The sequence below is a fragment of the Cyclopterus lumpus genome, chromosome 8 (assembly GCF_009769545.1).
Source record: "Cyclopterus lumpus isolate fCycLum1 chromosome 8, fCycLum1.pri, whole genome shotgun sequence".
In the NCBI taxonomy this organism is placed as follows: domain Eukaryota; kingdom Metazoa; phylum Chordata; class Actinopteri; order Perciformes; family Cyclopteridae; genus Cyclopterus; species Cyclopterus lumpus.
Window position 1 is genome coordinate 2583798 of NC_046973.1, and position 14086 is coordinate 2597883.

Genomic DNA, 14086 nt, shown 5'->3' on the forward strand with positions numbered 1-14086 from the left:
GGAAAGAAAGAGGACCGCCAGTTTATGTTTAAGTCTGTGTTGATGACAAATTATATTTAAATATAAATATTAAAAAAAAATGTACATAATAATATCATGTATATAATCCAGGGCCTCTTAAATCATTTATAAAATGTACATTTGTGGTCAAAGTATCTCTCTACTTCTATAAACAAGTGTGATTAATACAATATATATTCATTTGTATATATTATATTGTTGTCTTTTGTGGAGATCTGATATTTTGGCAGCCACAGATAAAACAGTCTATCACCGTAGCAACAAAAATAAGTATTTTACCAATATCTTAGCAAACTGTGGAATCTCTTTATTCTGTCGAATGAAAAACAAAAACTACGTTCATAACTCAGCTTCGTACACCGCAATGCAGGAAATATACATTTATATTTCTTCAACGAGAACCACATGAGGCCAAAAAAAAAAAAAAAAAGTAAATAAAAAAAACAGCAACTCATGGAAATAAAATAACTCAAAAGTCTGTTTCCGCCTCAGCTGCTTTTCAGCCTCTTGGTCTCGTCGCTGCGCGTCGCCGCCTCCTGCTGGTGTCTTTTAGCACCGCGGCTCACGGCGGCCGCCGCCGGCCCCTCGAAGGCGCTTCCTCTCGGCTGCCTCAGCTCCCTCTTCTCCCGCCTTCCCTCCATCTCGCCGATCTCCTCGGCGAAAAGGGTTTTGAGCGCGGGGATGAGCCGGGGGAGGGTCTTGAAGTCCCCGAAGCAAATCTGAGAGGGAAATGGAGGAAATCGGTGGACTGCCGGGTGGGAGGAGGGGGCGGGGGGGTGGGGGGGGGCGGTCACTTGACTTACCCTCATGTGGTCGAACGATATCCCGACCCGGTCGTCGAAGTCCCCGCTGAAGAGCGGGATCTTGGCGTAGCGCTGGCTGAAGTGGTTCAGCACGATGAAGTCGGCGTTCATCCTCATGCCGATGCCGATGGCCTGCGAGGTCGTGCTGTCGGGGGAAGGAAAAGCATCAAAGATGTTTGGCGTGAAGGCAGACTCTCACTCTGGCACAAAAAAAAAAAAAAAAAAAAAAAGAGATCGATATCTGTGGAAAGTAGAGATATTCAAGTCACTCGGCTCATTCACCTGTGTCTTTTCTCCACAGCTTCCTCCTCCAGCCCGTCCTCCAGCGTGGCCTCGTGGATCAGGAGCGTTGCATTCTTTCCTGCAGCAAAAAAAACAACAACAAGAAAAGTTTAACGAGAGCCCTGAATCACTGAGAAGCACTAACGGCCTCTTCCCTCAATCAATCAATCAATCAGGCGGCGTAATCAAGAATCGGCACGCCCCGTTCTGTCCGAAGAGCCACAATGCCATCTCTAATAAAGGAAGGGGGGGGGGGGGGGGGGGGGGGGCTTTGCTTGGACCGAATCCAGTCGAGCAATTTAAAAGGAGAGTCAATGAAGGGGGATCCCGCAGGAACCTTTTAGAAGCATTAAGGAACGCCGGATGAATTATTCAAAAGGCCGTTGGATGACCTCATATGGAGCTCTGGATTATTGAAAGGCTCCGCGTGGAACTGACCGGCGTGCACGAAGGCGTCGCAGGGCATGGTGTCGCCGGAGAAGGCCAGCTTCCAGCCGGACCGGTGGGAGAAGCTGCAGGCGTAGGCGTTCTTACAGTGACGCACGGTGCACGTCTGGAACTGTGAGACAGAGACACACACACACACACACACGCACACGCACGAGAAATAATGAATGCATTTTACAAAGAAAGTTCAATAACAACGAAAATGAATGGAACGTTTACAAACCTTCTCCAAGTCGTTCTCCTTCAGCAGCGCTTGGATGAACGACTGCGTCCTCTGCTTCGGCATCTCGCCGCCGCCGACCAGAACTTTGTTCGGGATGAAGCTGAAAAAATTATATATTAAAGACGTCGAGCCCTCAACAGTAAAGATCTACAGCCACGTTGGTCGGTTTAATTAAAAAAGGGTTAATCTCTGCCTCAACACGCCTTTCATTATGCCAACGGGAACGAAGGCGCCAAAGGAAGTGACTCAAAGCTGCATTCTCTCTCCTGACCACCAGGGGGCGACTCCTCTGGTTGTATAGAAGTCTATGCTTCATGTGTTAAAGCTGCATTCTCTCTCCTAACCACCAGGGAGTGACTCCTCTGGTTGTATAGAAGTCTATGCTTCATGTGTTAAAGCTGCATTCTCTCTCCTGACCACCAGGGGGCGACTCCTCTGGCTGTATAGAAGTCTATGCTTCATGTGTTAAAGCTGCATTCTCTCTCCTGACCACCAGGGGGCGACTCCTCTGGTTGTATAGAAGTCTATGCTTCATGTGTTAAAGCTGCATTCTCTCTCCTGACCACCAGGGGGCGACTCCTCTGGTTGTATAGAAGTCTATGCTTCATGTGTTAAAGCTGCATTCTCTCTCCTGACCACCAGGGGGCGACTCCTCTGGTTGTATAGAAGTCTATGCTTCATGTGTTAAAGCTGCATTCTCTCTACTGACCACCAGGGGGCGACTCCTCTGGTCGTATAGAAGTCTATGCTTCATGTGTTAAAGCTGCATTCTCTCTCCTGACCAGCAGGGGGCGACTCCTCTGGTTGTATAGAAGTCTATGCTTCATGTGTTAAAGCTGCATTCTCTCTACTGACCACCAGGGGGCGACTCCTCTGGTTGTATAGAAGTCTATGCTTCATGTGTTAAAGCTGCGTTCTCTCTCTTGACCACCAGGGGGCGACTCCTCTGGTTGTATAGAAGTCTATGCTTCATGTGTTAAAGCTGCATTCTCTCTCCTGACCACCAGGGGGCGACTCCTCTGGTTGTATAGAAGTCTATGCTTCATGTGTTAAAGCTGCATTCTCTCTCCTGACCACCAGGGGGCGACTCCTCTGGTTGTATAGAAGTCTATGCTTCATGTGTTAAAGCTGCATTCTCTCTACTGACCACCAGGGGGCGACTCCTCTGGTCGTATAGAAGTCTATGCTTCATGTGTTAAAGCTGCATTCTCTCTCCTGACCAGCAGGGGGCGACTCCTCTGGTTGTATAGAAGTCTATGCTTCATGTGTTAAAGCTGCATTCTCTCTACTGACCACCAGGGGGCGACTCCTCTGGTTGTATAGAAGTCTATGCTTCATGTGTTAAAGCTGCATTCTCTCTCCTGACCACCAGGGGGCGACTCCTCTGGTTGTATAGAAGTCTATGCTTCATGTGTTAAAGCTGCATTCTCTCTCCTGACCACCAGGGGGCGACTCCTCTGGTTGTATAGAAGTCTATGCTTCATGTGTTCACATACTTGATGTGGTCCAGGATCTCCTCGCAGTAGTCGTGATACTGGTTGAGCCACGTCATGATCTGGACCGGCGCCACCAGGTAGACGGGGCTGAACGCCTTTCCCAACGTTGTCTAGGAGACAAACAATAAAAATTATTATATAATTATTAGCAACTTTCAAAACATTAAATGACCAAAAGATTGGACGGCGTTAAGAGTCATTAAAATCAAAATGTACGAGAAATAAAACACATTAAAGATTATCGAGTTATTATTGAGAGAGAAGACAATTAATTAGGTAAATCCATTGTAATGCCGCCTGCCGTTTTAATTACTGCATTAACATAAATACCACTATAATTAATATATTTTGCAATCAGCGGGCTCAACGGTGAAGTCTATAAATATTAACCCCCTCCTATTTCATTATTATTACAATGACCTACAATGGCCCCAATACGCCGGCACACCCAAAGGAAACTTTTAGGATTGACGTAATCTTACCAGTGCTCGTTCCCTCTGATAGAGCAACATCAGCAGCCCCTAAGAAGAAGAAGAAGAAGAAGAAGAACAAGAAGAAGATCAGTACGTTTACCCGCATTAAAACAAGATGGCCGCACGACGCGTCGGCCTCCTACCGTGTGGTGGTCGGCGTGCATGTGCGAGATGAAGACGGTGGAGATCTTGGACAGGGCGTCGTCCACGGCGTCGCCGTAGTGTCTGCAGAGCTGGCCGAAGGTTCCCTCGCCACAGTCCAGCAGCAGCGACTGACTCGGGCTGCATGCAGACAACAAAACAAACAAACAAGCTAAATTAATGCATGCACAAGAGAGAGAGAGAAGAAATGTCTCCTTCCGTGTAGACGGCCTCCATCTCCATTCCCCGGTTTAGATCCATACCTGATGTTCACCAACGTGCCGCTGACGTTCCTGATCTTCATCGGCAGAGCGGATCCGGTCCCCAAGAAGACCACCTCCGGGTGCTTCTCTCCTGGTTTCCCTACAAACAAACACAAAGCAGATTTAAAATCACAATGACGCATCGCTCGAGCTCTTTTTCCTTCACGCCGACGAAGGAGCATCCACTTAAAAGTAAGAAACACTTTGTTGTGGTGTAAACATCCCTCAGGGGAGGGGGGTGGGGGGGTTAAAGAGGAGAAAACTCAACCAGGAAGCTCTGCGCCGTCAGCGGAGCAAATCTTCCTGCACTTGTCCACTTCTTCCAGAAAGTTTGGGACCTCTGAAGCCTCCTTCACGAACTCCTCCGTGTTGCAGGAGGGGACGGCCTCCCTAACGAGGGAGAAGAGCCAGAGTCAGGATGACGGGCACGACCGTGGACGCGAGCACGGACACGGACACGGGCACGAGCACGAGCACGGACACGGACACGGGCACGAGCACGAGGACGGACACGAGCACGGACACGAGCACGGACACGAGCACGAGGACGGACACGAGCACGGACACGAGCACGGACATGAGAACGGACATGAGCACGGACATGAGCACGGACATGAGCACGGACACGGACATGAGCACGGACACGGACATGAGCACGGACACGGGCACGAGCACGAGGACGGACACGAGCACGGACACGAGCACGAGGACGGACACGAGCACGGACACGAGCACGAGGACGGACACGAGCACGGACACGGACACGAGCACGGACACGAGCACGGACACGAGCACGAGCACGGACACGAGCACGGACACGAGCACGGACACGAGCACGGACACGGACACGGACATGAGCACGGACACGAGCACGGACACGAGCACGGACACGGACATGAGAACGGACACGAGCACGGACACGAGCACGGACACGAGCACGGACACGGACACGGACAAGAGCACGGACACGAGCACGGACACGGACACGAGCACGGACACGGACACGAGCACGGACACGAGCACGGACACGAGCACGGACACGAGCACGGACACGAGCACGGACACGAGCACGGACACGAGCACGGACACGAGCACGGACACGAGCACGGACACGGACATGAGCACGGACACGAGCACGGACACGAGCACGAGCACGGACAAGAGCACGGACAAGAGCACGGACACGGACAAGAGCACGGACACGGACACGGACACGGACATGAGCACGGACACGGACACGAGCACGGACACGAGCACGGACACGAGCACGGACACGGACACGAGCACGGACACGAGCACGGACACGAGCACGAGGACGGACACGAGCACGGGCACGGACACGGACACGAGCACGAGGACGGACACGAGCACGGACACGGACAAGAGCACGGACACGAGCACGGACAAGAGCACGGACACGAGCACGGACACGAGCACGGACACGAGCACGGACACGAGCACGGACACGAGCACGGACCACGGACATGAGCACGGACAAGAGCACGGAACAAGAGCACGGACACGGACAAGAGCACGGACACGGTCACGGACATGAGCACGGACACGGACACGAGCACGGACACGAGCACGGACACGAGCACGGACACGGACACGGACACGAGCACGAGGACGGACACGAGCACGAGCACGGACACGAGCACGAGGACGGACAAGAGCACGGACACGAGCACGGACAAGCGCACGGACACGAGCACGGACACGAGCACGGGAACACGAGCACGGACACGAGCACGGACACGAGCACGGACTGAGCACGGACACGGACATCGAGCACGGACACGAGCACGGACACGGACAAGGACACGGACACGGACATGAGCACGGACACGGACACGAGCACGGACATGAGCATGGACACGGACACGAGCACGGACACGAGCACGGACACGAGCACGGACAAGAGCACGGACACGAGCACGGACACGAGCACGGACACGAGCACGGACAAGAGCACGGACACGAGCACGGACACGAGCACGGTACACGGACAGTGAGCACGGACCGGACATGAGCACGGACACGAGCACGGACACGGACACGAGCACGGACAACGGATCACGAGCACGGACACGAGCACTGGACACGGACAGGCACGGACACGACACGAGCACGGACACGAGCACGGACAAGAGCACGGACACGAGCACGGACACGAGCACGGACAAGAGCACGGACACGAGCACGTACACGAGCACGGACACGAGCACGGACACGGACACGAGCACGGACACGGACACGGACACGAGCACGGACACGAGCACGGACACGGACACGAGCACGGACACGGACACGGACACGGACATGAGCACGGACACGGACACGAGCACGGACACGAGCACGGACACGGACGACACGAGCACGGACACGGACACGGACACGGACATGAGCACGGACACGGACACGAGCACGGACACGAGCACGGACACGAGCACGGACACGGACACGAGCACGGACACGGACACGGACACGAGCACGGACACGAGCACGGACACGGACACGAGCACGGACACGGGCACGGACACGGACACGAGCACGGACACGGACACGAGCACGGACACGAGCACGGACACGGACACGAGCACGGACACGGACACGGACACGGACATGAGCACGGACACGGACACGAGCACGAGCACGAGGACGGACACGAGCACGAGCACGAGGACGGACACGAGCACGAGCACGAGGACGGGACACGAGCACGGACACGAGCACGGGCACGAGCACGAGGACGACACGAGCACGGACACGAGCACGAGGACGGACACGAGCACGGACACGAGCACGGACATGAGAACGGACATGAGCACGGACACGGACATGAGCACGGACATGAACACGGACACGGACATGAAACACAGACAGAGCACGGACATGAACACGGACACGGACACGGACACGGACACGAGCACGGAACACGAGACACGAGCACGGACACGGACACGAGCACGGACACGGACACGAGCACGGACACGGACACGGACACGGACATGAGCACGGACACGAGCACGGACACGAGCACGGACACGAGCACGGACACGGACACGAGCACGGACACGGACACGGACACGAGCACGGACACGAGCACGGACACGGACACGAGCACGGACACGGACACGGACACGGACACGAGCACGGACACGGACACGAGCACGGACACGAGCACGGACACGGACACGAGCACGGACACGGACACGGACACGGACATGAGCACGGACACGGACACGAGCACGAGCACGAGGACGGACACGAGCACGAGCACGAGGACGGACACGAGCACGAGCACGAGGACGGACACGAGCACGGACACGAGCACGGGCACGAGCACGAGGACGGACACGAGCACGGACACGAGCACGAGGACGGACACGAGCACGGACACGAGCACGGACATGAGAACGGACATGAGCACGGACATGAGAACGGACATGAGCACGGACACGGACATGAGCACGGACATGAACACGGACACGGACATGAACACAGACATGAGCACGGACATGAACACGGACACGGACACGGACACGGACACGAGCACGGACACGGACACGAGCACGGACACGGACACGGACATGAGCACGGACATGAGCACGGACATGAGCACGGACATGAGCACGGACACGGACATGAGCACGGACACGGACGTTCTTCCTCGCCGCTGACCTCCGATGCGCCTCGACTGAAACTCGACACTTGCAAGACGAGGTAAACAAGAAGAAGAAGAAAGCGGCCGAGTGCAGCGGAGCGTTCCAGATTGTTTTCTGTGACGAGGTCGGCGGCTCGGAGCTGCAGAGTGACGTCGGCTAAATTGGGGGGAGGAGGAAGGGGGGATGGGGGGGAGGGGGGTGAGGGGGGGTTGAAAGACAGACTCACCGTTGCCACTCCATGACGGGTCTGAGCTGGAACTTGAGCAGACACTCGGCTCTGACGGTGGGGACGAGCAGCGCCGCCGGAGCCTCCTGGGGAATAAAGAGGGGCTGATTCTGAGAGTAGTGTGTGTGTGTGTGTGTGTGTGTGTGTGTGATAAACAATCCCCGTTACCGATAAGCTTATTTATTTTTCGACTAACTTTCTGGATCATTTTACAATTAATGTAAAAGTTAAAATTTTACTTTTTAGTATTTCCCAGAGAGATTTTACTATTTGTGTATAATTCTCTGACTCTATTAAATATCCTTATTAGTATATACTGTATATATTATAATATTTAAAGGAAATGCCTCCGATCAATACCGTTGATTGGTAGGACTTGAGTTGTGGAAAGATGTCCGGGTGGATCACGTTCAGCTGGGCCTGAATCTTGTGACTTCGGACGTTGTGGAACGTTCGGACTTGTTCATTCAGGATCAGGTGTTCTGTTGTGGACGGAAACCTGCACACACACACACACACTTTTTTAAAAGCCAGAGCCTCTCAGGGGTCTGGGTTTTCATGAGTGGGCGGGTCCGAACCTCTCCATCCAGCGCTTGTATTGGTCCGTTGACAGAACGGACTCGGGGGTCAAGTGGACCACCAGCGCAGCCAAGTCCTCCGTCGCCCCCGTCTGGTATCTAGAAGAGACGACGCGCTACACTTTAATATTACACATAAAGAAACGAGCCCTTTTAAAATTTCAATAAATAATAAAATATATATATATATATATATATATATATATATATATATATATATATATATATATATATATATATATATATATATATATATATAGAGAGAGAGAGAGAGAGAGACAGTGGAGAATGTTTATCTCCCCTTTGTTTAAATTAGTTTTATGCATTCACACCCCAAATTAGGCCTTTGCGTGTTTTATAATAATATAATAAAGAAACAAAAAGCTTCTACCTGCTCAGCTGCTGGTTGCTGCAAACCGCTTCGACGAACTCCTCCGACGGACACTCCACGATGATGAAGACTGGTCCTGGGTCAGTGGGGGTGCAGACCTGCTCCGGCCGGATCTACGAGACAGGGAGAAAATTAATTTGGGAGCTGCGGTCTTAAGAAATGATACATGAATAAAATAAGCAGGTTAAAATCAGCCGGAGCGGGTTTTCACCTCTCTGCCTTCGTACGTCACACTCTTCCCGGCCTTCAGAGCTCCGATGAGGGGGCCGATGGCCGCGGTGCCTCTGGAGGAACAACAGGTTTCATTACAGTTATTATAGACTTTATTATAATAATCCAACTAACTAACGTCTAATACTGGTAAGAACACATGCTGCGTCCAGCTTATCCAATGTGATGCGATTCGGCTGCTTTATACATTACACATGTATTATTTTAGGGGTTTAAATCATATTCTGTGTATGGGCTTTTATGCTTTTTTGTTACTATTTTATGGAACAATTAAATGAAGTAAACAGATGAATGAATAATACAAAATTAATCAGTTGCAATTACATAAATGGTTTATACTGAAATTAGGTGTATAATTAAAACAAAAACAATATAAATTATAATATGATTTATTATTCTTATTATACAGAGAGCTACAATATAATAAAAACAGTGTTTCAAATTTGACCGTTTTCCATCCCATAAAATTATACTTGGTTCTGCATTGAATTGCGTTAATAATTACAATCAATAAAATCTGACGGCGTCACAAAGATCCACTCACACGGGCAGACCGAGCGCCTTCGCTTCAGACACCAAGAAGTTTCCTTTCTTGGGATGAAGCTGAAAAAATAAAGAAGGAGGAGGAGGAGGAGGAGGAGGAGGAGGAGGAGGAGGAAGAGAAAGAGGAGAAGAAGAAGGAGGAGGAGAAGAAGGAAGAGAAAGAGAAGAAGAAGGAGGAGGAGGAAGGAGGAAGAGAAGGAGAAGGAGAAGGAGAAGGAGGAAGAGAAGGAGATGGAGGAGAAGGAGGAGGAAGAGAAGGAGAAGGGAGGAGAAGGAAGGAGGAGAAGGAAGGAGAAAGAGGAGAAGAAGGAGGAGGAGGAGGAGAAGGAGAAGAAAGGAGGAGAAGGAAGGACAAAGAGAAGGAGGAGAAAGAGGACGAGAAGGAAGAGAAAGAGGAGAAGAAGAAGAAGGAGAAGGAGAAGGAGAAGGAAGGAGAAAGAGGAGAAGGAGGAAGAGAAAGGAGAAGAAGAAGAAGAAGAAGGTCAGACACAAAGTGTGAAACATCTAAAGTTTAAATATCTAAAGTTTAAACATCTAAAGTTTCTCACTTTGCATACAAAGGAAACCACCAAAGAATTATCTCGAGTTGCTCTCCGTCTGTCATCTGCAGGACATAAAAAAAAAAAAACAACAACAACAACACTGTCACTGAAAACACACAATTACACACTCTCATTTGCACTGTGCAATGCATTGTGGGACAACAGCCTGCACTAACACCACAGTCAAATATCAAGTACATGTATAATTCTTATTTTTAATATTAAGTGATTTTAGAATTCTTATTTAATATTATGTCATTTCAGGCTCCTTAATCTAAATATTAAGTAATTTCAGACACCTTAATGTAAATATTAAGTCATTTCAGACTCCTTAATGTAAATATTAAGTCATTTCAGACACCTTAATGTACATATTAAGTAATTTCAGACTCCTTAATGTAAATATTAAGTAATTTCAGACACCTTAATGTAAATATTAAGTCATTTCAGACTCCTTAATGTAAATATTAAGTCATTTCAGACACCTTAATGTACATATTAAGTAATTTCAGACACCTTAATGTAAATATTAAGTCATTTCAGACACCATAATGTACATATTAAGTAATTTCAGACACCTTAATGTAAATATTAAGTCATTTCAGACATCTTAATATCAATATTAAGTCATTTCAGACACCTTAATGTAAATATTAAGTCATTTCAGACCTCTTATTCACACCTGACTGCTATTTGTGGTTTTGATACGTCTCATTCTGATGGATTGTTGCTCACGTTCAAATCGGGATGAATTGTAATAACTTTGATGGTTGAGAATAAATCCTCAAACCAGCAGATGATTATTCACATGATTGATGATTTTCTCTTTTCAGTTGGTGACTCACTGCGTCCGTCTCCACGGCTGCTGTTGCCGTGGACGCCGTCTCTCCCGGGGGAGGCGGGGCTACGAGAGGGGCTGCTCCCGGCCGACTTGGGGGACGGCTTTCTGCCATCGGGCCTCAAGTCAGCTGAGAGAGTGAACACAAGAAAAGAGTGAGCTAAAAAAAAAGAAAAAGAGAAGCACTTTGAGTGAATAAAAAAAAAGAAAGAAAGAAAAGACTCACCGAATATCGGCACCTGATGAACGGTCATCGTCTCGTCGGTGTACGACTCTGCAGTGTACGGTCGGACCGCTGGGAGTGTGGGACACAATCATCATCATCATCATCATCATCATCATCATCACACAGAAATGTAAAAGACGAATCGGCTCAGAACATTTAACATACACAGCTTGATCTCCTCCAGAGGGCCAGAAAACGACTTGATGGCGTTCAGATAGTCCTCCTTTGATTTAACAAAATAAACAATTCAAAATGTCAGAGATGAAGAGGAGATGTTGCATTAAGAACCTAACGTTCAGTATTTAATGTGTAAATGCAGTAATGAATATATAACTACAGTGAGGTTGAGCTCCTCACCAGCTGTGGAGGTCCAGAGAGAACGCACTCTGGAACGCCGGTGTCCTTCAGGGTTAATATCATCCCTGCAAAGGAAGAAATTATTTGATTTGATTGATTTAATATATATATATATTTTTTTTTTTAATCTTTGATATTCATTGAATCTATTGATCCAAATCATCTGCAGTCATTCTAAAAATAAGCCTGTGTGCGAAGCTACTTTTAGACTTTTGAATCTATTAAAAATCATTTGCTTTCTGATATAAATCTGCGAATGTTTTATGCAGTGAAGATAGTTTATTTAAACTTAAACCCCTATTCAGCCTGGGTTACAATTAGAAATGGCTTCTCAGATTATTTTATTCACTTAACTTATTTAGATTGAAACGTCTTATTGTTTTTTTATTTTAAAAAAACACAATAACTCAGCTGCACGAGTTCCAAAAAGCACAAAAAGATCTTCCATTGTTTCCCATTGCTTTCAGAAAACAATAAAAAAAATCCTCATTTTCTATTACAAAACTTCTCATTAAATAATACAAAATCTGTCAGTTTAGAACTTCTTATTTCACGTTAACGTGTTCCGTGGTGTTTTGAGCTTGTTTTTTTATGTGCGTATGAATGGACGCTTCATTAGCCGCCATGTTTTTCCGTTTCACGTAAAGCCGTCTGGACTGTTTTTTGTAGGATGCGTGTTGCCGTGCAAAATGCTTTTTAATTTTAATATTCAAGCTCTATTTCCCTCGTCAGACGGATGTCACCGACCCGATAAACCTCCCACGTTCTCCCAGCTCAGTCTGGTCAGGAAGATGTTGTCCAACCGAGCCGCTTTCAGTCTGCCGGGGGGGAACAACACGAGGAGGTTAATGCTCTCCGTCTTTGTCCATCGGCGAGGATTTAAAAACTAAAAAACAATAAACACGTGCGTTTGAAACCTCAAACCAGCTCACTTGTGTTCCTGCATGAGCCGCTGGGTTCCTTCTCCACAGTTGAACAGATACCTGCAGCAGGAGAGGAGGACAGTTCAGACAAATAAAAAAACAGCTGTTTGACTTTGTGTTGGATAACAGCATTTTCTTTAGGCATAATCATAACAGTATGTAAAAATAGTGGGTGTCGTTTAACCGAGGAACACCTGAAGGCATCTTAAGGACTCAAAGCTTGCTGCTGAGAAGTCGTTTTCTGTGGCTCAGCTTAGTTTATTTTAATAAACCAGATGATGTCATCAGGCTCATTTGATGCAAGACTCCTAAATCCTCACGGCAGTTGAACACAACATCACCTCCACGTTGCGTAACGACCAATAGTCATGTTACAGATTATTAACCATGCACTCTTAACTATACTTCAGATGTGGAATATTATATCTATATGCAACCCACCGTGGACGATCATTAACCCGTTTATATATCGCATGACCCCACACTGTTGTGATTTTGGCATTGTATATATTTTGGAATTGCACAGTACTGTATATTTTGATCATTTTAATTTGCCCTCTTATCTGACTAACTCATGGACCACTGCAGCCAGGTGAGTGAGATATATATATATATATAGAAATAAAATAATGAATCACCTTCTTTGTGAGACATTTAAAGAAAGTGGAGAAAAACCACATACACATATATATTTTTTTATATATATTTATATGGAGTGTTGTATTGTTTTTACCAATAGTGCCATCTCATCTTAAAAAAGGACCGCACTTTAATTTAACCACTTGTACCTCACGTGTGCATGTGACGTAAACCCCCGTTTTTCAAAGTAAAAGCATAAACGTGCACAGCTCACCTGTTGTACTCGGAGAAGACGTAGAGGGACGCGGCGTTGTCTCTGCTCCCGGCGCCGACCACCTGCAGGTACACCGTGGACGGTCCGTGCACGTCGCCTCGCTTGCCCCGGTTCTCTTTGGTTTTCACCCGGCGCAGCGGCTCCTTGTGCTTGGCCTTCTTCAGGCCCGGCGGCGGTCTCGTCTCCGGGGTGTTGCAGTCATTAGTAGTAGCCATTGTTCGGAAAAACTGGAAGACAGTCCGGCGAGGAGGAAAAGAAGAGCTCGTGACAGCCGGAGGAGCAGCAGAGAGAGCTCTGCCTTTAATATACAGAAGTGTGAAGGACCTGAGCTTCAAACGGACCGTATTCATAATAAATACGCTACGATAATTTAAATAAACAGCCCCGATTAGTAACTTAACGCTTGTTTGTACATGTCCACGCTTTTTAAAAGTTACCTAAAGGGAGCTGGGTGCACATTCAGCGAGATTTTAGAGGTTGGGTGACACATGGGAGACCGCTTCCGGCATCTAATGATGACGTAGGCGACTCTTGACGCTCATTGGTGTGTGTCATTATTTA

At 48.6% G+C, this 14086-nt stretch overlaps 1 protein-coding gene across 2 annotated transcripts; it reads right to left on the reverse strand.

The window, feature by feature from the left end:
* Positions 1-307: 307 nt before the first annotated feature.
* elac2 (elaC ribonuclease Z 2) lies at positions 308-14035 on the reverse strand. 2 transcript variants are annotated; one of them, XM_034540424.1, is made up of 25 exons: positions 13963-14035; positions 13526-13752; positions 12682-12732; positions 12497-12567; positions 11750-11814; positions 11558-11615; positions 11393-11461; positions 11174-11296; positions 10335-10390; positions 9788-9846; positions 9224-9296; positions 9013-9125; positions 8622-8720; positions 8404-8542; positions 8044-8129; positions 4418-4539; positions 4150-4249; positions 3889-4027; positions 3755-3793; positions 3273-3382; positions 1777-1876; positions 1545-1665; positions 1107-1185; positions 825-969; positions 308-740 (listed from the first exon to the last, which is right to left on the reverse strand). In XM_034540424.1, the coding sequence occupies exons 2-25, from the start codon at positions 13738-13740 to the stop codon at positions 510-512; spliced, it is 2463 nt and encodes an 820-aa protein (XP_034396315.1). In that variant the 5' UTR covers positions 13741-13752; positions 13963-14035; the 3' UTR covers positions 308-509. The 2 variants fall into 2 exon arrangements, with proteins under 2 accessions (XP_034396315.1, XP_034396314.1); XM_034540423.1 differs by having other exon boundaries at positions 13526-14023.
* Positions 14036-14086: the final 51 nt, after the last annotated feature.

Excerpts from the sequence above, each read along its gene's own strand:
- elac2 (XM_034540423.1), bottom strand. The coding sequence starts at position 13,875 with ATGAATACGGTCCGTTTGAAGCTCAGGTCCTTCACACTTCTGTATATT. Across the intron at positions 11,297-11,392 it reads TCATCAGGTGCCGATATTCG|CTGACTTGAGGCCCGATGGC; the intron begins GTGAGTCTTTTC and ends TCACTCTCTCAG. Across the intron at positions 4,028-4,149 it reads GGCACGTTGGTGAACATCAG|CCCGAGTCAGTCGCTGCTGC; the intron begins GTATGGATCTAA and ends GTCTGCATGCAG.